The sequence below is a fragment of the Serinus canaria genome, chromosome 20, assembly GCF_022539315.1.
Source record: "Serinus canaria isolate serCan28SL12 chromosome 20, serCan2020, whole genome shotgun sequence".
In the NCBI taxonomy this organism is placed as follows: domain Eukaryota; kingdom Metazoa; phylum Chordata; class Aves; order Passeriformes; family Fringillidae; genus Serinus; species Serinus canaria.
In genome coordinates this window covers 1,305,298-1,326,746 of record NC_066333.1, presented here as the reverse complement: position 1 = coordinate 1,326,746, position 21,449 = coordinate 1,305,298, and the positions used below count along the sequence as shown (strand labels likewise).

The following is a 21,449-nucleotide window of genomic DNA, read 5'->3' as shown; positions in this document are numbered from 1 at the left end:
ACCGTTCCTGTGAAGTCTGTTTTCAGCCACCCCTACGATGCCCTTTAGCTGGGATCCTAGCTTAGGGTAAGCCTACTTCCCCTCCATGACCCCGTTCCCACTGGGGTCCTAGTTCAAGGGCACCCTACTCCCCTTGGGTTGGGCACACTCCCCTTCCCCCGCTTTGGAAAAGGGGCACTCCCCTACACGGTGGGCACTTTGTTAAGTGGTCTCCATATAGGAGTCTTTTCTCCCACCCCCAAGGTCCTAGCTCCTCAGGGACTAGACTCCCCCAGTCTATCCCTGAGGAACAGCCCTCCAGGTGGTTTGAGACAGCAGTCAGAGCTCTACCCCTCACTGGGCAAGTCCGCCCCAGTAACCCACCTTGGGTACCCCTATGACCCCTTGATGGGATCCTAGTACGGGATACCGAGTGTGTCCCCCTCTATGACCCTTCAATGGGATCCTAGTTTGAGGACTGAGCCAAGGACTCCAAGCACCCCTAGGAGCCTCCAATCACCAGAGGAAACGGGAGCCTGAGCAGGTAAGGGCGGCTATAGGTGAGCACTCCCTGTCTCCCCTGCTCCCAGGGGTCCATAGGGGTACATGCACTCCACCACAACACTCACTTCCCTCTGTTCCCAGCCAACTCCCTTTGCAAAGTCCAGAATCACGGTACTGGGAGGCCTGCACTCCCTTCGGGGGTCTGTACTCACAGCCCCATCTCATTCACACACACGCACTTCGCACCCCCTATTACCTTTAACCCCACTCACGTTAAGCTAAGGCAAAACGTGAGCCCCGCTACCTCTCGGAGGGCTCTCACCTTTTGGGTCGCTGTGTTCCCTGCAGCCTCAGGTGTAGGGCGCAATCCCTTCTGTGGTCCGATGTAGTCTGATCTCTGGAAGCCAAAAAGGTGGCTGGACACGTCTCCCAGGTCCTGGGCTACCCTGGACTGTTTTGGGGCGTGGCCTATCCAGGACGAGTCCCCAAAAGGATGTTATGAATATGAATGAGGCCGAACTTTCTCTGGAGAAGGAGGTTCTCATTTATTAAAATAGCTACAGGGAACAGAGTACCTAGGATAAGCCCGAGCACCCACACAGCGAGCCAAAAACACAACAGTGCGCTACCCCCAAGTGCGCTGGGTTCTCCCTAGAAAACAAGTTTCCAAAAAGAAGAACCCCTACTTGACTGAACTCCACCCATTAATAGTCCCCTTCGAGTCCAGGATTGGTCCATTTTGGATCCGCATGGTGATTGGTCCATTTCCAGGCTCCCCATTGGTCTTTAACGCCGTTCATTCTGGACCAATCATTTGTGCAGGGTTTCAAATGATTGGTCAGATCTTTCGTCCAATCCCTCTTCGACCTTGCTTTGCCCCGCCAGACTGCGCTTCCACCAAACCCTGGACCCTTCATTTGGAAAATTCTAATACCTTCCCACTCTTAACATAATACAATTTATATAATATAATTATTACAATATAATTGAACTATACCCTAATTTAACATAACTTTTACTCGTAACAGCTTCTCTACCCAAGTGGCAATGTCTTACCATTCGTCTGCAGCCCAGATTGCTTTTCCCCTATGCTGCCAATTGGCCTTTTTTCACCTTTCCAGCCAGGAAAGGCCTCCACAGAGCATTGTCTGGCATCCATGAGTCAATGTAGAGAGGGACTTCTGGCCACTTCTCTCCCTCACCAATGTTCAGGGCACACTGGACGGCTTTGAGTTCAGCAAGTTGGCTCGATCCACCCTCTCCTTCAGTAGCTTCTGCAACCTGTCCCGTGGGGCTCCATTCAGCTGCTTTGCACTTTCAGTTCGTCCTTACAATGCGACAGGAACTGTCAGTGAAAAGAGCGTAGCGTGTTTCTCCTCGTGGTAGTTGGTTGAAAGGTGGAGCTTCCTCAGCACACGACACCTGTTCCTGCCCCTCTTCTTCCAGTAGTTCAAATTTGTCACCTTCAGGCCAATTCATAATTATCGCCAAGTTCCCAGAGCAGTTTGTGTTTCCAATACTGGCATGTTGTGCGATGAGGGAAATCCATTACCACCTCTGCCAAGCCTTGCTGTACCTGAACAGCCCACAGGAGTCCCTGTGATAGGTGGCCAACAGATTCACCTGTGAGCCAGGAGCCGAGGATTCCCATGCCCCACCCTGCCCTGTCCCGCCATGCCCCACCCAACCCCTCCCCATCGCACCCAGCTCCACCCAACCCTGGCCTGTCACATCCAACCCCGTTCCTCCCTTGCCTACCCCACCTTGCCCCACCCCATCCCAGCCCTGCACATCCACACTTTACCCAGCCTCTCCCTGCCACAACCAACCACGCCAAACCACGCCCTGACCTGCACGTCTCCGCCCAGAGTGCCCTGCCACGCTGAACTGGGCCCCACCCTGACAAACCCCACCCCACCCCCTCCCAGGCGTGCTCTACCACGCCCCACTCCGCCTCAAATTTTACTGCCCTGCCCTGACAAACCCTGTCCCACCCTGCCCTGCCCTGTTCAGCTCTGTCCTGCACTGCCCAAATTTGCCTCACCCAGCCCCACCCCACTCCACCACGCCCAACCCTGCCATACCCTGCCCTGCCCCATCCTGCTCCACCCAACCCTGTCTCTCCTCGCCCTGCCGCAACTCGGCCCCAGCCCCGGCCCGGCCCCGACAGCGCCATCCCTGCCCGGTTCCTTGAAGCCCCGCCTGCCCTCGGCGCTGCTGTCGCCCTCTCGCAGCCTTGCCCTTGGGCGGCAGCATGCGGCAAGGGCCCGGCCCAAGCCCTGCCGGGGCCAGGAGGGCGTGTGGCCCCAGGGCTGGCAGCGCCGCTGGCAGGGAGCTGTGCCGCTGGGGCCGTGACAGGATCTGTGTTCTCAGGAATGGCCGGGCGGCACCTCAGGGCTCACAAGCGAGAGCTCCAGCACATCTGTCAGGGTGAGTGAGGGCAGAGGGCTGCCAGCCCCGGCTGGACTGCCGGGGGGAGCTGCAATCCCTGCCCCGCTGCCGAGGGCTCTGCTCCCTGTGCGGAGCAGGGCTGGCACGGCCGGAGCACACGCACCGATTTCAGACCCACGTGGGGCCATAGTGTCTGGTAGCTTCGGGCTGATCCCCTTGCTCCCTGCTCCCTCCTGGCCATGGCCAGAGCCGGCTGGCATGGCCCTGGCTCGGGGGTCTCCTCGGGTCCCCGCAGATCCGGGATGTGACCGTGGCTCTGTTCCCCTCTCTGGCAGCCCTTGAAGACAAGGCAGAGGACATCAGCCCTTCCAGCAGAAGCCTGGCTCTCAAAACAGCCCTTGTCCTCCGGGCTGTGGAGAGAGCTCCGCGCTCCATCTTGCAGAAGCTGCGAGATTGGTTTCTCAGGGCACATAAGAAACGGCCTTGTCTCTGGGGCCACGGCTGGGACAGTGCTGCCGGAGCTCTGAGGAACGCTGATTGGAGAGCCTCTCTATCTGCTGAGGACACCAGAGCCAGAGGGGATTCTTCTTGAGGATTGTTTTTTTTTCCCTTCTTTTTCATTTTCCTTTAGGCTATAAATATAGAATGTGTTCTAATGCCGAGACTCCCAGGAGCTTTCTTTGGTGCCCAGGGTCTGCAGGGCACCGGGGAAAAGGGGAAAATGGGTCCTTGTGCCAAGCGAGCTGCCCAGGCATGCAGTGGGGAAGGGGAGATGGCCAGAAGCCCCTTGGCCTTTGGTGGTTCTGCTGAAGCCTTTGTGCTGGCGACAGAGCGGCTGGGCAGGGGCCGGAGCTGTGGGGATCCCTGCCAGACTGGTGCCTGGAGATGGCCACAAGCCCTCCTGCCCAGCCAGGAAGGGCCATCTGTGTCCTCCTGCCTGTGTGTTGCCGGCTGCACACCCTGGCAATGTGTTGATGCAATGATTTCTGTTCCACATCCTGGCCACACTGAAGCAATGCCTTTGATTCTCTAACACTAAAAATGCTGTTGGGGAGGTTTGTTTCATTTTCCCACAGTTTCAGTGACAAAAGGCACCCCTCTCAAAGAAGATGGGATCCTCAAAGCCCAGCCCCTTCCTTGATGGGAGGAGAAAACACCCTCGGCCCTTTGCTGGAGGGGGCCATCCAATAATCAGAGGAAGCCCCAAAATCAGCCCCCTGTCCTCTCGCACTTCTAAAGACATAGAACACGTTGCCCCCCAGCCCTTCCATATCCTCCCTTGTTCCAAAATGCTCCCACATCCCCAAGATGCCTTGAAGCTTCCTCAGCCACTATAGTCCCTGCAAAGCCCCCCGAGAAGTCACCCCAGACCCTCTGAGACCCCTTCCCACTTCCAAACATATAGAGCCAGTCATCCGCCAGCTCCCCAAAACCCTCCATCCTCCCCTTTCACCTTATTCCCCAAGCACTTTCAGATCCTCTGGGCTCCCTGGCCCTGTGCTTCCTGAAAATCCCACCAGTACACTCCAGGATGCCCTGAGCCCCCTCTCCACCTCCAAACACAATGATCCAGTCATCCAGCAGTGCAGCTGGATGGCTGAGGGGGCTGCAGGGGCCATTTCGGGGCTGCAGCTGCTGCCAGCTTCCCCTGGAGAGGCTGAAGCCCCAAGGACCTTGGTCAGGATGCCCTCGCCAGCTCCCACCTGGAGACCCCCAGGGTGTCCCCTCAGGCCATGACTCTGTGTGTGGCATTGCAGGGGGGGAGAGGGGGAAATAAGGGTTTGTTTGAGGTCAGGGAATGTGATATGAGGCTTTGGGAAAGTTTTGGGCAACTGGAGGGGGGATCTTTGGGGGAGTTATGGGCAGCTGGGTGGTTGATACGAGGGTTGGGAGGTCTCTGGGGTGTTTCTAGTGGCTGACACGAGGCTTTGGGGTAGCTCTGGCGATGTTCCGGAAGTCTGGGGGAGGAGACATGGGAGTTTGGGGGGCTCTACTTAGCTTTTAATCCGCCCTGGGCGAAGAACTTAATATTTGTATCCCTGTTAGAAATTAACTGGCTTTTAGACACAATTAAATGAGGATTAAGTCCACGAAGCAGAGAAAACTGTTCATTAGTAGTGATTCAGCCGAGCCAAATGTGCGTCTCCCTCCCAAGAGCTGAACGCACACACCTTGCAAGAAACTGGAAAATTTTTGGGCATTTCCCGGCCGGGGCAGTCCCTGTCCCCTTTCCCATTGGCTGGGTACTCGGGCACTTCCATTCTCTCCTGAGCGCCTACTTTTCTGTCCATTCCCCTCTCATCGGAATTCCTCTTCAGTCAGGGCTTCAAGCCTGCCCCTCTCCAGCAACACCCAGCAAACCAAGCAGAACATATCCAAACCACAAACAGCAACACATAGAACCAACCACTCTCATCCTTATACTTAACAACCTTTTGGCTTCAGTAAAATATCACCTTATCTCTCACAATCCTATAAAGTCTTTGTTCTTCTTCCCTAAGTTTGGGAGTTTAGCTTGACCTTGGCTGAGCAGCAGTCCATGTCAATTCGTAAAGCTTACTAAAAAATATCAGTTGATGTAGCTAGTTGAAATGATCATGGATCCTGTGTTTTCCAGAGGGCACGGAATAAGGGGGAGACCTGGATGGGCAGATAGGGAAGTCCCGAGTACCTCCCAAGTAGCTCAGCCAAGGGGGAAAGGGAATGAGGAGAAAATGCAGCCGGGAAAGGAGCAAAGAAGGCTACTTGCTCCAAGGCATTGAGAGAGACCCCGTTGGACACACGCCTGATGGACTCTCTCCCCTTGTTCCAATCAAGGCACTTTTACAGGACTCCTGTGTCTCCTTTGAGGACACGACCCTCTAGCGACGCCAATGTAACGCTCTGGGGGATGGGGGGCACTGGAGCTCCACTACCTGGGCAGGGGAGAATAAAGCAGGACAAAGCAGCCCAGACCGGGGCAGCTGGGGCCAGCTCGGAGGCACAACGGGCCGCTGGCAGCGAGGCAGGGCAGGGGCGGGAGGGATCGGCGAGGGGAGGGCGGGGAGAAGTTCCCGCCTCAGCCGAACCCCCCTCAGGGATTGACAAGGGCGGGGCGGGGGGGGGAAGGGGGGAAGGAAGGGAGGGGGGGAAAGGGAGAAGCGGGGCAGGGGAGAGGCTCTGCCCAAAGCGCGGGCGGGGAAAAGTGCCCTCAGCGATTGGCTGGGCGGGACAGGGGCGGGGCGTGAGCAGTTCCTGCCTGAGCCGAGCTCCCCTCAGGCATTAATTACCCTGGCGGCTACACAAAATGATCCCCAAAAGCCTCAAAATTTACACAAAACTGACCAAAATGGAATAAATTTGAAAAAGTATGAAATATCTAGGGCTATATTATACTTACATTTAAACAATGGAGTGTTGAAAAGGCAGACTGTGCACTAAAACGTGGCAAAAGAAAAACCCTAAAGCCCCTTTGAGAATCCCTTGGAATTAAGTAAAATTGAGCAGAAACATAAGAAATACGAATGAATATAAATCAATTAAAGTCATATTTAACCTAGAAATAAAAAATGGGGATGTGTCAAACGGGGCGTGGGCTGCTGCAATGCCTCAAGAAAGCACCAAAAAACCCAATCACCACATTCCCCTCATGCCTGGGCTGGCAGCCCAGCAGCTCAAGTAGAAGAGTCCTCCAGGAGCTCAGGGGAGCAGCAGCCTTCATGCTGATGCACAGCCTGTGGAGGAAGGGGTGAGTGGCCCTAATGTGTGCTTTGGAAATCACCAAATGGTTCCTAAATCCCATTGGAAGTCTCTGTAATAGACCTGGTGGTGGCTGAGGGGTGGACGTGGGAAGGGTTTGCCAGCCTTGAGCTGGACTTGTTGATCCTCTGAGCTCTGTTCTGTCTGGGAGCCTGTTCCTTTCCCCTTGCCCAAGGGCAGAGTGTTGGTGAGGGCTGGAGTTGGAGGCTGTGTCTGCCCCGAGAGCCGGAACCGTGGGGCTGCAGGTGCTCCTGCCAGAGAGGGCTTGTCTGAGCCGGGCCTTGTCCCTCTATCAGGTGTCCCTGCTGCAGTCACAGCTGGCCCAAGACCGACAGCACCGGCAGAACTACACTGAGAGCTGTGCAAGGACCAGGCAGGAGCTGTCAGACCTTCACCAGGAGCTGTCCTGCTCCCTTGCAGCTGTGCTCAAGGAGCCCAAAGCTGCTCTTGTGGAAGCAGGGACTTGAAACTGCATCGCTCTCTGAACCTTAACTTAGCAGTGACATCCTCGGGCCATCTGTCTCTGGAGAGACTGCCCTTACAGAAAGCAGGTGCAGCTCTTCTCTTCCACGCAGGATTTGTACCCTGCTCAGAAGCCAATTTGTGTCAACTGGGGCACAAAAATCCTCCCTAGGACACAGATGAACACTATCAAAGATGAGAGCAAAAAGTACCTGCCAAAGCTTCTGCAAGCAGACCCATTTGGTTCTTGAAGGTCTGCTCCTAGCGAGGAATCTTTGATGTAAGCAGGAAGACTTCTTCTGCCTACAAGGCCTAGTGATATAATGCCGAGCAGAGAAGAAAATGCACTTGTGGTTGTCTCAGTGTTCTTAATTTATTTTGAACACTACAGGTCCTGGCATTTCTCTGTAGAAATTTGAAAAGCCTCTGAAACACCATTCTTCCTCTTCATGTGGCTGTTCTAAAGGCAAAGCTTTTCTTTCCATGAATATTTGTAAGCACCAAGAAACTTTTTAGGCTTTTTCTTTCATGTGCCCTTTATCAGGGAAGACAGAAGAATTCCTGTGACTCAGGAACTAAGCACATCCCTAAAGAGCCTGCAGGTCTTGAGAATGCTGAGCCTTAAAACTGACTTATGAGCCAGGTCCCTGCCCAGCTGCCCAGGAGGGCTCTGGGGACACAGGGGAGGCAGGGCCTGTGCCAGGAGCAGCAGGGAGCTGGGGTGGGGGGAGAGCCAGGGAGGGCCTCTCCAACAGATTCTGGAATGTTGGGTTTCAGACCATCACAAAGGCCATGAAATGTTGGGGGTATGACCCTGGCAACCGTCACAAAGGCCATGGAATGCGGGGGGTTGGATCCTGGCAACAATCAACAGCTCCTGGCTATTGGGGTTTGGACCCTGGAGCTGTCAACAGCTCGTGTTCTTTGGGGCTTGGACCTTGCAAAGGCCAACGGCACTCGTGTGCTATTGACCCTGCAAAGGCCAAGAACCTTTGGATATTGGGATTCAGACCCTGCAAAGGCCAAGAGCTTTTGTATATTAGGGTTTGGACCCTACAAAGGCCAAGGGCCTTTGGATATTGGTGTTTACACCCTGCAAAGGCCAAGGGCCTTTGGATATTGGTGTTTACACCCTGCAAAGGCCAAGGGCTTTTGGTCACTGGGGTTTGGACCCTGCAAAGGCCAAGGGCTTTTGGTCACTGGGGTTTGGACCCTGCAAAGACCAAGGGCTTTTGGTCACTGGGGTTTGGACCCTGCAAAGACCAAGGGCCTTTGGTCACTCATATTTTCTAAGTCTTCATTTGAGGGGCAGATGGAGACCTGGAGGGTGAGTGTCAAGGCCACTTCTCTCCTTGTGCCAAGCCCAGCAGGGGCCTGGGTTGGGCCTGGGTTGTGCCTCAGGGAACAGTTCCCTTTGGGATTAGCAAGGGATTAACAGTTGGCTGTTCCAGAGCTGGCAGCAGCTGTGGTGCTTGCCCTGGGGACAGGCCTGGGAGGGAATAGGGGGCTCCTGGATATCCCAGAGCACAGCCACCTCTCCTCCTCTGTCCTTGTCCCACTGGAGGCCATGGGCACAAACAAGGGAGCAGCTTTTCATTGCCTTCCCCTCACCCAAATTACAGCGCAGCATCAGTGCTTCCCAGAGTCAAGAATGAGTTTCTCCCAGACATCTCCAAAATGATCCCCAGTGGCCCAGAGGTGGTCACAAGGATGACAGGAAGATGCTCCAAGGGCTGGAGCACCTGTGCCAAGGGAAAAGGATGCAAGAGTTGGGGTTGTCCAGGTTGGAGAAGGTTCCAGGGTGACCTTAGCATCTCTTGCAATGCATGAAAGAGCTGCAAGAGAGCTGGAGAGGCACTTAAGCCAGGGACCTGCAGGGACAGGACAAGGCTTCCCACCAAGACAGGGCAGGGATGGATGGGATATTGGGAGGGAATTCTGCCCTCTGAGGGTGCTGAGGCCCTGGCACCCAGGCTTGAGGTTGCCCAGAGAAGTTGTGGCTGCCCCTGGATCCCTGGGGGTATTCACGGCCAGGTTGGACTGGGTCTGGGCAGCTCCCCTTCTGGTGTTCTTAGAAGTGATGAGACACCTTCCAGCATGTTTGTGCTGCTGTCAAACTGCTGGGCTGAAAATATTGCCACGGAGGGGAGGAAGGCTCAGCTGGAAGTGCTGTGCTCTGGGGCACGTTGGGAAGCACTTAGAGGCAACTGCCTCAGGGGCAGCCATGCAGTCTGAGTGTGCTCTTCCCTGTGCACTTGCAGGGAGCTCGAGGGCTTTCTCACCAGGGACGTTGCTCCAGAGCTCCCGAGCAGAAGGAAGCATCAGCCCGGACAGAAAGGGCAGAGCAGCAGGACAGGATGGAGGTTGGTTTTGGAAAGGAGACTGGTTTTCCCTTGAAAACTCAGCTTGCTCCTTCTTGCACTGTGGAGGACATGGCTTCATTTGAGGGAGAAGATCCATCATTGCAGAGGCAGATGGAAGTGAAGAGGCAGACAATGGAGGAATTGTAGCTTCAGAGGGATCTGCTGGATTAAGAGAGGGATGATAGCACTACTCTGAACACCTTATTGCTGGGCAGCCCCTGTGGGAGTTGTGGCAGCCAGCTCAGCCCAGATGCTCTTTCTGGCAGTAGAGGACAGGCACACTGCTGTGCACACCTGGCTCAAGATGGCACACGCATTTCTTTGCCAGGGATATGCATGTTCATCAGAAAAGAGTTGCATGCTTCTGCAAAATGTGCGGCTTTGGGCAGCCAGAGAGCCTCTGAAACAGGGAACGGAGCTGGGGAAGGGTCTGGAGCACAGGTGTGACCAGGAGAGGCTGAGGGAGCTGGGGAGGGCTCAGCCTGGAGAAAAGGAGGCTCAGGGGGTACCTTCTTGCTCTCCACAATTCCCTGGGACAGGAAGCTGCAGCCAGGTGAGGGTCAGGCTCTCCTTGCAGAGAACAAGGGACAGGAGAAGAGGAAGAGCCCCAGGGGAGGTTTGGATTGGGTGTTACAGGATGGCTGCAAGAGAAGGCTTTGTTTCAGAGTGGCTCTGTCAGACAGTCTCAGTTCTGGGGAATGTGGTAGGTTTAGCAAATGCATAGCAGAGGTTTTGCTTTGGCCACATCAGCCAGATGTCCACCAGTCACTAAATGTCTTCTCAGCACAAGAGCTGTTTCTGTGCCAAGCATCCTCTCTTTGCAGAGGGTCCAATATGTGAGGAGGTGACACTTGAATGTGGGTTTTGTTTTAGAAGGGGGGAATCCTGTAGATTTTCCCTTGATTCAGCAAGCAAATTAGTTTTCCCCAAAGTTCCTGAAAATGTCCAGCAGTAGAATAGATCCAGATAGAAATCTTATTTGCTAAGTGCCTGTTGTGGAAGATGCAGTGGTTTAGGGTGGCAACGCAGAATTTGGAGTAGGGATGTTTATAGGGAAGGAGTGTCATGGGCCCAGGCAAGGCAGCAGGGCCTGACACAGCACTTCCAAGCTAACAGTGCCAGAGGCTTTTGGCAGCCCAGGCTATCAGGGCTGCATAGGGCAGATGCTGTGAAAACTTTGAGCCCAGGGCACAGGTGCTCCTTGTCCTCTGGCTGCCTGCGAGGTGGCACTGGCTGGCTCTACGCAGGGCTACCTGAGGAAGGGCTTGAGCTGTACCTTGTCCCACTTGCAGGTTTCCCAGGAGCAAGAGTCATCCAGCTGGTCTCTGGAGCAGCTGAGCCAGGAATCCTCTGACCAAGAGCATGAAGTTGCCCAGGTGTGGCAAGAGGAGGAGCTGCTGGGCCAGAAGGCTGACCTTGAGGGCCGACTGGCAGCCACTGAGCGGCTCCGACAAGACCTTGCCAGGCAACTGGCAGAGACCAGGTAAAAGCAGGGAGCTGAGCCTTTTCAGATGTTTTTACATTCTGTGGACAGCATATGGAAGAGTCTCAAAGGAAAAAAAAAAAAAACAAAACCACCACAATATGAAGGTTATTCTTCTAACACCTAAAGCCAGCAAAGCTCTTGTGAGCCTTGGACTCCGGTTTGTGCCCCTGAGCACACTCCTGTGGGATGTCAAAAACAATCCATCCAGCCCTGAACTGAGTAGTAGTTCAACCATGCAGATGCTGAGTGAAACATCAAGTTTCTCTTGGGTTTGGTTCCTTTGTTCTGGGCATTAAACATCCCTCGTTCCTTTCCAAGTACCTTGACATGTCCTGATTTTCAGATCAGGAAGCTTCCTCTAGAGCATTCCAGGCTCTTACCTTGGCATGTTGGGAGTAGCATGTTGCCAATCAGGGTGAAGCCAAAGGCTCCTGCTGAAAATCTTGAGGCATTTCTGCTTCCGTGCACACTCTTGAGAAGAGTGGGACAGGATGTAGAGCTGGTTAGCGAGCAGCAGGGAAAGCTCTTTGGAATTCTCAACAGCCTCTGGACACTCTTGCTTATTGTTGATGTGCACCCAGCTGCCAAAGCCTCCAAGGTGCCTTTGGATGGTCCCTATCACTCTGTAAGGAAGGACAAGTCCCTTGGGCTAATGCCTGCTTAGCCAGCAACACTAAAATAAAGGTGGCAAGTCTACTTGACCTTGCAAGAGTTGAAAGTGCAGTCTCTGCATTCAGGTAGTTGTTGTTCAGACAAAAGGCTGTTGTGATTTTTTACAAGTGCTGCCATGACCATGTGATTTTACTGTATCTGCAAAGTAGTTCTGAAGCCTCTTAAATGCTGGGTGTCTGGAAGATGATGTACCTTTATGTCCATTATCAAAAGCATTAAAATGTCAGGAGTCAGCCAGGACAAGAATCTGTTCTGTCCCCCTGCAGAGCAGCTTGGAAGTGCTGATGAGAGAAAGGCTGTGAGCAGGGCTGGGCTTTTGCTCCTTGCTCCAGCCTCTTTGTGCACAGCTACCCAGTGTCATAGGTCAGGAACAGCAACTGAAGGTTTGGCTGTGGAGGCCAGTTTGGGCTGGGCAGTCTGTGCTATGCCAGGCCATAAGGAAGGCCTGGGCAGTCCCTCAGAGGGCCCTGCTCTGCTCTTGAAATGGCCCAGATGTGCCTTCTCTGGACGAGTTTCCAGGTGACCCATTTCCCATACTCAGGTGTGGGGATCATGAGCCATGTCATCCTGGAATAATGGGCTGTGGGTGATTGGAGCAAGCAACTCATGTCTGTCTGTATTTGACACTTGTAGTTCAGCAAAGGAGAGCCTGCAATCCAGGCTGTTTGCTGCTCAGCAGCAGGTGGCTCACCTAGAGATGACCAGAAAGCGTGTGGAGGCAGAGCTCCAAGCAGAGCTGCAGGGAGCTCGCAGAGAAGTCCAGGCAGTGCAGAGGAGGCACAAGGAAGATCTACAAGGCCTCAAAGAGGAAATGAATCTCCTCCTCGAGCAGAGGGAGGCTCTACAAAAGCAGGTGAGTGAAACTGCAGTGACACTGCAGTCATGCAGCCAGGGGTCTGTGGCCTTCTTGCTTTTCCATGGAAGAGCAGCAGCTGCTGGGGTGAGCCCTGGGGCTGTCTCGTGCTCTGGGGGCTCCATGGCAGCTGCTCTGGAGGACACTCCATGCTCTGCTGAATGTCAGCTGCTGCTCTGGACAGCTGGGCTAGTCCTCTGCACTGCTGGCCAGCAACCACCAGCATGGATTCCTGCTGACCTCTTCTTGCTAGCCTTGGCTTGGCAGGTGCTTCTTCAGGTGCCCTTGGTGGGGGGCCACTGAGAGACTGAAACAAGTTGTCCATATCCTTGGTGAATCTGGTGCTCTCAGGACAGGGAGAAATGGAAATTGTCCTTCACCTTTGCTCACAGCCCGTGCTGTGGCTGAGAGTGAGAAGCTGTGGCTGTAGCCTCTGACTGCTTTGTTCTCTTTGACTGGAGGTGGGAGAGTTGACATCTCAGCTGGCAGCCTCCCGACAGTGCCAGGAAAACACTGTGCAGAGAGCCCAGCAAGATGGGAGGGAGGCCCAGGAAGAGTCCAGGAAGAAGCTTTTGGAGATTGAAGGCATCCAGAAGCTGCTGGAGGAGGAAAAAAAACGAAAAAAGGAGCTGCAAGTTCACCTGCAGAATTTGGACAGGGAGTGGAGTCATTGGGAAGAAGTGGCTCAGCAAAATTCAGAATTGCAGGCTTCAGTGAATGCCCTAGAGAGGGAAAAAAACAGGTAAATGAAAGCCTGTGGAACTCTGTATCATGGTGAATGGATTCCCTCTTTGCCATCTTTCACCTGCCAGGGGCTCTGGCAGCATTTCCTGAATGGCAGATTCTGAACTCTCCATGAAGTCATGTCTCATTGTCTGGATGCTGAGTTTCATTTTCCTTTATTTTAAGCCTTCACACAGAGTTTTTCTGAAGGGAAAGACTTTTGGGGTAGCGCTTTCCCCCTAGAGGGTATTGTGTTGTTATGTGGGTGTTTTGACACTGCCCGAGCTGCACTGTAAAGAGCTGGATACATCCATCAGCTCCACCTTGGGTCCTGTAAATTGAAGCCTTTGGGATCAGGATCAGCCTGGCATCTGATGCTATTTCTGGGCAGAACCATCTTAAGGCCCTGATTGCTGATCTAGGCCAGATTGCCCTCGGAGGCAGCCCAGAAACAAGAATGTCTCTGTTGCATCGTTCCTCATCAAATGTCCCCCGGTGCCTGCAGGGGGTCAAGCAGGGTCCCTGCCACCCTGCACAGTCACAGGCATTTCTGACTGTGCCAAGAATGCAAGAAACAGCACCAAGGTATGGGCGGCTCCTGCAGCTGATCAAGTCCTGCCAGGCTTCAGTGCCACAGGATTCTTGCTCCAAGAAGAAGACAAAGGAAAGGCAGGGCACTCCTGCTTGCCTGGAGCCTTCTGCATCTTCCATCAGGTTGTGCTCCAAGCCTCGGTAGCCACTTTGGCCTTTGTATCCCCAGCTGAAAGTAGGATGGGTGCTGATAATTCTTAGGGAACTTGCCAGAGATCCCCTGGCTGTAGGGTGCTGCTCCTCCTACCTGGATGTGTAAGACTGGGGAAGGAAATGTCTCTTCCATGTTGACTAGACCTCCCTGCTTTGGAGCCTGCTTAGTCAGGAAAATGTTCCTCTCCCCTATTGTCTTCATGGCACAACTTTGTTATGTTTGAATTCACATTTCCATCTCAAAAAGAAGGTAGGGCATGTAGGCAGAAACTCACTGTTTCTTCAGGGACTAAAGGAGAGTAGGCACATGCTGAGCTGGGACTGCAGGGGGAACAAACAGCCGAGTTGTTCAGTCAAACGTCATCAGACAGAGCAGTTTTTCCCTGAGCTGGTGCAAGTCCTAAGAGTTGATAAAATGTGATACTGTGTAACGATGAGTTTCATACTTTCTTTCTAGGCTGCTTCTGTCTCTGGAGGAGAAGAACCAGTGCCTCAGAACACTGGCAGAACAGAACCTGGCACTGAAAAATCGAGTGTCTCGGTTATTTTCTGCTCTTAAGCAGGCAGAGCAGCTCTGTACTCAGCAGAGAAGAGAAGTTCAGGAGGTCAATGACCAGGTAAGCTGTGTAGTGGCATCCTCTTCTCCAGGTACACACAACAGCACCTTTGGCTTGGAGGCTCCAACCTCTTTCCCCCCTCCCAGCAGCATCCACAGCTACCCTGTTCTGCTCGGGGCTGCTGCTGCATCCTTAGGCTGAGGCTGGATTTGGTGTCTGCTGCAGAAGTTTTCCCCCATCCTCTCCAGGGTCCCAGCAGGAAGTCTGGGAAGAGAAGCAGCAGCAGACTCCTCTGGGGCTTCTCTGTCCCTCTGTTAGCAGTGTTGTCCCAGACAGAGTGTGTGCCTGTGCCAGGCACTGAGCAATGTGGGGACACAGAGGTGGCTGGGGCAGGCTGGGCAGGGCACTTCCAGCGCAGCCAGTTGAGCCGCTGTTCAGAGCTGCAGCCCAAGGATGCCCATTGCCTCCCTTACTTGTTTTCCCTCCATTTGTCTCCATTGGAATCCTTGCTTCTGTGCCTTCTGGGTTTGGCGTGCTTTTTGCCTGAAATAATTTCTTCTTTGTTGCTCTCCCTGCGGCCCACTCTGCTGCCTCAGGAGCAGCCCTGTCCCTGAGGCTGTGTGCATCCATCTTCCAGGTGCAGGCCTCACTGCTGGCCGAGATAGAGAAGAGAGATCACCAGGCAAGTCATGAGAAGCAGCTGCTGGAAACTGAGGTGTCTGAGCTGCGTAGGAGGCTCCAGTGCTCTGAGAAAAGAGCAGAGGCCATGGCCACACAGTGTAAGGCCGTGGTGCTGGAGCTGAGGAAGACACAGGCTCAGAGGGACAATCTCAGAGCCCACAATCAGGATCTGCAGAAACAGATGGAGGAAGATATGCAAGGTACAGCTTCTCCTCTCCCACCCACTGCCCCATCCTGTCTCACCAGCGGGAATATCCGATCCCATGCAGAGGAAAAGGGCACTGCCCTGAAATGGAAGAGAGGGATAAAACGAGCAGCAGGAGATTTATCCTTCCGAGTGCCAGTGAAAGCTTTCTCCTGAGAAAGAGGATGTGGCTGGCAGTGCCATCTGGCCGAGCTAGGGCAGATCCCGTGCACAGCTGGTGCCTCTCAGGTGCTGTGTCTGTGCTAAGGAGCTGTAGCTGGATGCCTCAGCTCCATTGCCCCAAACTCCAGGCCCTGCTAGAGCCTGCAGGCTATTGGCCCCACTGGAGCAGGCCTGCACAGGCATCCCCTTCCCTTCATCTCTCTTGCCTTGCTCACTCTGCACAAGGCCAAGAGCAAACACACTTTCCTATCCCTCTGAACCTTGCCCCTTTCATTCCTGCCTTTTTCTGGGCTGAGAAGTTTCCTTCATTTCTGTCAGCTTTGGAACCTTTGTGGGCTTGGGGCCTGACAAACACAGGCAAGCAGAGAAGACAGTGCTGTTGTCTCTGCAGGATGCACATCTGTTTGGCTTTGTTTTGCTTTTCCCCTTCCACTTTCCCCTCTCCTTTCCCCTTCTCTGCTGCAGAGTGGTTTAAAGCAGAAGCCAGGCACATCTCTCGCCAAATTGTCCTGGAGAAAGAGGCCACTGAAAGGCAGGAAGAGGCTGTGACTCTTCGTCAGGAGGTGGAATCTCTGAAGAGGAAATTGGAGGACCTGGAGAAGGAAAGGAAGGATGTGCTGGTGAGATTGGCAGATGCCACAAAGGGCCATTTCCTAGCTACGTTTGGACCTTGTGTTCATAGTTCTAAGGGGCGCCTTTTTCCAGTTTAACTTTTGTCATTCCATTCTTCTGACTAAGGAGGAGAAGATGCTGTAGTCATGGCGAAGGTACTTAATGCTGAGGCTGCTGATTTTCCTCCATGCTGGGCTTCTGTGCCCTAGAACCTTTAGTTCTCAATGTCCTCACTGTCCCTATTGACATTGCATGGTTTTGGGAATTCCTGGTGTCCAAACCCATGTTCAGATTTCTAGATATCTGGAAGGGCAGGGAAGAGTCCCAAGTTTGCTGTTAATAGAAAGGTGTTTGACCTTGGCCATGTGAGAGCAGCCAGTGGGGAGAGAGGAGAGGAAAGCCAAGTGCTGGTCCCTCCATCAGGACGTGTGCCTGCAAGGGGAGAACTCGTCCTGAGTGGCAGCAGAGAATGACAGACTGACCTGGCCATTGCTGCTCCCAGAGAGGGCAGTGGGGCTCTGGGGGATGGAGCCATGGAAACTCTACACAGGAGAGAGTGGAAAAACACTCCTGTCAGCCCAGCCCCAGGGAATGAAAGGCTGGGGGTGTTTGCTCTTCCCTTCCTCCCTGATGGAGAGCACATCCTCGTGGCACTGCCTGAATCCTGCTTAGCATGCACCTGAAATCCTGGCTGCATTTCTGGCAGCTCGTCCCCAAAGGAGCACTGGAGTGGAGCTGCAGGAGGTCGGGGAAGGGCAGAAAGGAAGCTGGGATGGGCTGAGCGAGCTGGGAAAGATGCAGCATCAAGGGGGATCCCAGCTAAGGTCTGCAGCATCTCGAGGGGCAGAGGGAGAGGGGCAGCCTGTGCCTGCCCCTGCTGCAGGAGTCCAGATCTGGTATGAAAACAAACCAAGAGAGGGAATGAGTGACCCTTTTTCTCCCTGTTTTGGCAGCATGGACGGGCGTTGTACCAGCAGCAGATGAGAGATCTGGAAAAGAAGAATGAAATTCATGGACTCAACATTCAAAGTCAGCAGGAAAGAACGCAACAATTGGGCAGTGAAAAGGAAACCATGCAGGAAGAGTTGAAGCATGGGGCTGCTGCTTTGAAGAAAGGAAGAGGGAACACTCTAAGTGCTGCACTGACCAAGTTTAAAATTGCCAAAGGGGCTCTGCAGAAACGCTTGGCCTTCCTGAAGGGAAAGAGTCGTATCCAGCCAGGCTTTGACACTGACTTGCATTCTCCTGCAGCGTCCCTGAATTATTCCAGAGATGTTTCCCATGGAGAGGTGGGTCTCTATCCCTGTCACTGCAGGCCTGCTTGGGTAAAGCAGCCCTTGCTGCAGCAGGCAGCCTTGTCTGTCTGCCTGGCTCCAGCCAGAGACCACTGACTGCCAGATTGTTTCCTGGCATGCCTGGAACGACTGATCCATCTCTGGAGCTTGCTGTTCAAATCAGCTCCAGGCCAAAAGCTGGGCATGGGAGCTGCTTCTCCTGTGCCCATGAAAGGGGTTGCAACATGTGGGGGTTTAGGTTTGTTGTGGGAAAGAATAGAACAAGTGAGCAGAGTGATGGACTAAACCCAGCTGAGATTTGGATCAATAGCTGAAAAGCAACAGCACTCCTGCTGCTTAGAGTAAATTGTATTGGCAGATATGGAAGATGCAGTATTTTTGGGTGACAATGCAGAATTTGGAGTAGGGATGTTTGTTGAGACAGAGCTGTCATGGGCCAAGGCAAGGCAGCAGGGCCTGACACAGCACTTCCAAGCTAACAGTGCCAGAGGCTTTTGGCAGCCCAGGCTATCAGGGCTGCATAGGGCAGATGCTGTGAAACTTTGAGCCCAGGGCACAGGTGCTCCTTGTCCTCTGGCTGCCTGCGAGGTGGCACTGGCTGGCTCTACACAGGGCTCCTGAGGAAGGGCTTCAGCTGTACCTTGTCCCACTTGCAGGTTTCCCAGGAGCAAGAGTCATCCAGCTGGTCTCTGGAGCAGCTGAGCCAGGAATCCTCTGACCAAGGGCATGAAGTTGCCCAGGTGTGGCAAGAGGAGGAGCTGCTGGGCCAGAAGGCTGACCTTGAGGGCCGACTGGCAGCCACTGAGCGGCTCCGACAAGACCTTGCCAGGCAACTGGCAGAGACCAGGTAAAAGCAGGGAGCTGAGCCTTTTCAGATGTTTTTACATTCTGTGGACAGCATATGGAAGAGTCTCAAAGGAAAAAAAAAAAACAAAACCACCACAATATGAAGGTTATTCTTCTAACACCTAAAGCCAGCAAAGCTCTTGTGAGCCTTGGACTCCGGTTTGTGCCCCCAGGCGCACTCCTGTGGGATGTCAAAAACAATCCATCCAGCCCTGAACTGTGTAGTAGTTCGACCATGCAAATGCTGAGTGAAACATCAAGTTTCTCTTGGGTTTGGTTCCTTGTTCTGGGCATTGAACATCCCTTGTTCCTTTCCTAGTAGCTTGACAAGTCCCTGATCTTCAGATCAGGAAGCTTCCTCTAGAGCATTCCAGGCTCTTACCTTGGCATGTTGGGAGTAGCATGTTGCCAATCAGGGTGAAGCCAAAGGCTCCTGCTGAAAATCTTGAGGCATTTCTGCTTCCATGCACACTCTTGAGAAGAGTGGGACTGGATGTAGAGCTGGTTAGAGAGCAGCAGGGAAAGCACTTTGGAATTCTCAACAGCCTCTGGGCACTCTTGCTGATTGTTGATGGGCACCCAGCTGCCAAAGCCTCCAAGGTGCCTTTGGATGGTCCCTATCACTCTGTAAGGAAGGACAAGTCCCTTGGGCTACTGCCTGCTTAGTCAGCAACACTAAAATAAAGGTGGCAAGTCTACTTGACTTGCAAGAGTTGAAAGTGCAGTCTCTGCATTCAGGTAGTTGTTGTTCAGACAAAAGGCTGTTGTGATTTTTTACAAGTGCTGCCATGACCATGTGATTTTACTGTATCTGCAAAGTAGTTCTGAAGCCTCTTAAATACTGGGTGTCTGGAAGATGATGTACCTTTATGTCCATTATCAAGAGCATTAAAATGTCAGGAGTCAGCCAGGACAAGAATCTGTTCTGTCGCCCTGCAGAGCAGCTTGGAAGTGCTGATGAGAGAAAGGCTGTGAGCAGGGCTGGGCTTTTGCTCCTTGCTCCAGCCTCTTTGGGCACAGCTACCCAGTGTCATAGGTCAGGAACAGCAACTGAAGGTTTGGCTGTGGAGGCCAGTTTGGGCTGGGCAGTCTGTGCTATGCCAGGCCATAAGGAAGGCCTGGGCAGTCCCTCAGAGGGCCCTGCTCTGCTCTTGAAATGGCCCAGATGTGCCTTCTCTGGACGAGTTTCCAGGTGACCCATTTCCCATACTCAGGTGTGGGGATCATGAGCCATGTCATCCTGGAATAATGGGCTGTGGGTGATTGGAGCAAGCAACTCATGTCTGTCTGTATTTGACACTTGTAGTTCAGCAAAGGAGAGCCTGCAATCCAGGCTGTTTGCTGCTCAGCAGCAGGTGGCTCACCTAGAGATGACCAGAAAGCGTGTGGAGGCAGAGCTCCAAGCAGAGCTGCAGGGAGCTCGCAGAGAAGTCCAGGCAGTGCAGAGGAGGCACAAGGAAGATCTACAAGGCCTCAAAGAGGAAATGAATCTCCTCCTCGAGCAGAGGGAGGCTCTACAAAAGCAGGTGAGTGAAACTGCAGTGACACTGCAGTCATGCAGCCAGGGGTCTGTGGCCTTCTTGCTTTTCCATGGAAGAGCAGCAGCTGCTGGGGTGAGCCCTGGGGCTGTCTCGTGCTCTGGGGGCTCCATGGCAGCTGCTCTGGAGGACACTCCATGCTCTGCTGAATGTCAGCTGCTGCTCTGGACAGCTGGGCTAGTCCTCTGCACTGCTGGCCAGCAACCACCAGCATGGATTCCTGCTGGATTCTCCTTGCTAGCCTTGGCCTGGCAGGTGCTTCTTCAGGTGCCCTTGGTGGGGGGCCACTAAGAGACTGAAACAAGTTGTCCATATCCTTGGTGAATCTGGTGCTCTCAGGACAGGGAGAAATGGAAATTGTCCTTCACCTTTGCTCACAGCCCGTGCTGTGGCTGAGAGTGAGAAGCTGTGGCTGTAGCCTCTGACTGCTTTGTTCTCTTTGACTGGAGGTGGGAGAGTTGACATCTCAGCTGGCAGCCTCCCGACAGTGCCAGGAAAACACTGTGCAGAGAGCCCAGCAAGATGGGAGGGAGGCCCAGGAAGAGTCCAGGAAGAAGCTTTTGGAGATTGAGCACATTCAGAAGTTGCTGGAGGAGGAAAAAAAACGGAAAAAGGAGTTGCAAGTGCATCTGCAGAACTTGGACAAGGAGTGGAGTCATTGGGAAGAGGTGGCTCAGCAAAATTCAGAATTGCAGGCTTCTGTCAATGCCCTGGAGCTGGAAAAAGCCAGGTAACTGAAAGACTGTTGGACTCTGCATTGTGGTGAATGGATTCCCTCTTTGCCGTCTTTGCACTTGCCGGGGGCTCTGGCAGCATTTCCTGAATGGCAGATTCAGAAATCTCCATGAAGTCATGTCTCATTGTCTGGATGTTGAGTTTCATTTTCCTTTTTTTTAGGCCTTCACACAGAGTTTTTTCTGAAGGGAAAGACTTTTGGGGGGGCTCTTTCCCTCTTGGGGGTATGGTTAGCTGTGGTTACTGGTGGTTAGGTGCGTGTGTTAACACTGTGGTGTTGGTGTTTTGACACTGCCCGAGCTGTGCTGTAAGGAGCTGGATACATCCATCAGCTCCACCTTGGGTCCTGTAACTTGAAGCCTTTGGGATCTGGATCAGCCTGGCATCTGATGCTATTTCTGGGCAGAACCATCTTAAGGCCCTGATTGCTGATCTAGGCCAGATTGCCCTCGGAGGCAGCCCAGAAACAAGAATGTCTCTGTTGCATCGTTCCTCATCAAATGTCCCCCGGTGCCTGCAGGGGGTCAAGCAGGGTCCCTGCCACCCTGCACAGTCACAGGCATTTCTGACTGTGCCAAGAATGCAAGAAACAGCACCAAGGTATGGGCGGCTCCTGCAGCTGATCAAGTCCTGCCAGGCTTCAGTGCCACAGGATTCTTGCTCCAAGAAGAAGACAAAGGAAAGGCAGGGCACTCCTGCTTGCCTGGAGCCTTCTGCATCTTCCATCAGGTTGTGCTTCAAGCCTCAGTAGCCACTTTGGCCTTTGTATCCCCAGCTGAAAGTAGGATGGGTGCTGATAATTCTTAGGGAACTTGCCAGAGATCCCCTGGCTGTAGGGTGCTGCTCCTCCTACCTGAATGTGTAAGACTGGGGAAGGAAATGTCTCTTCCATGTTGACTAGAC

General features: G+C 53.5%; 1 protein-coding gene across 2 annotated transcripts in view; it reads left to right on the top strand.

Annotated features, from left to right (window-relative positions):
- Positions 1-21,449, top strand: part of LOC108963851 (trichohyalin-like) — a 50,625-nt gene that overhangs the window by 27,114 nt on the left and 2,062 nt on the right. For both annotated transcript variants that reach the window (XM_050982053.1, XM_050982054.1), the window contains 6 exons: positions 15,110-15,353; positions 15,986-16,140; positions 17,086-17,421; positions 18,084-18,274; positions 19,580-19,799; positions 20,261-20,541. In XM_050982053.1, the coding sequence (XP_050838010.1) occupies positions 15,110-15,353; positions 15,986-16,140; positions 17,086-17,421; positions 18,084-18,274; positions 19,580-19,799; positions 20,261-20,541 (1,427 nt within the window). The remainder of the gene's footprint in view (positions 1-15,109; positions 15,354-15,985; positions 16,141-17,085; positions 17,422-18,083; positions 18,275-19,579; positions 19,800-20,260; positions 20,542-21,449) is intronic.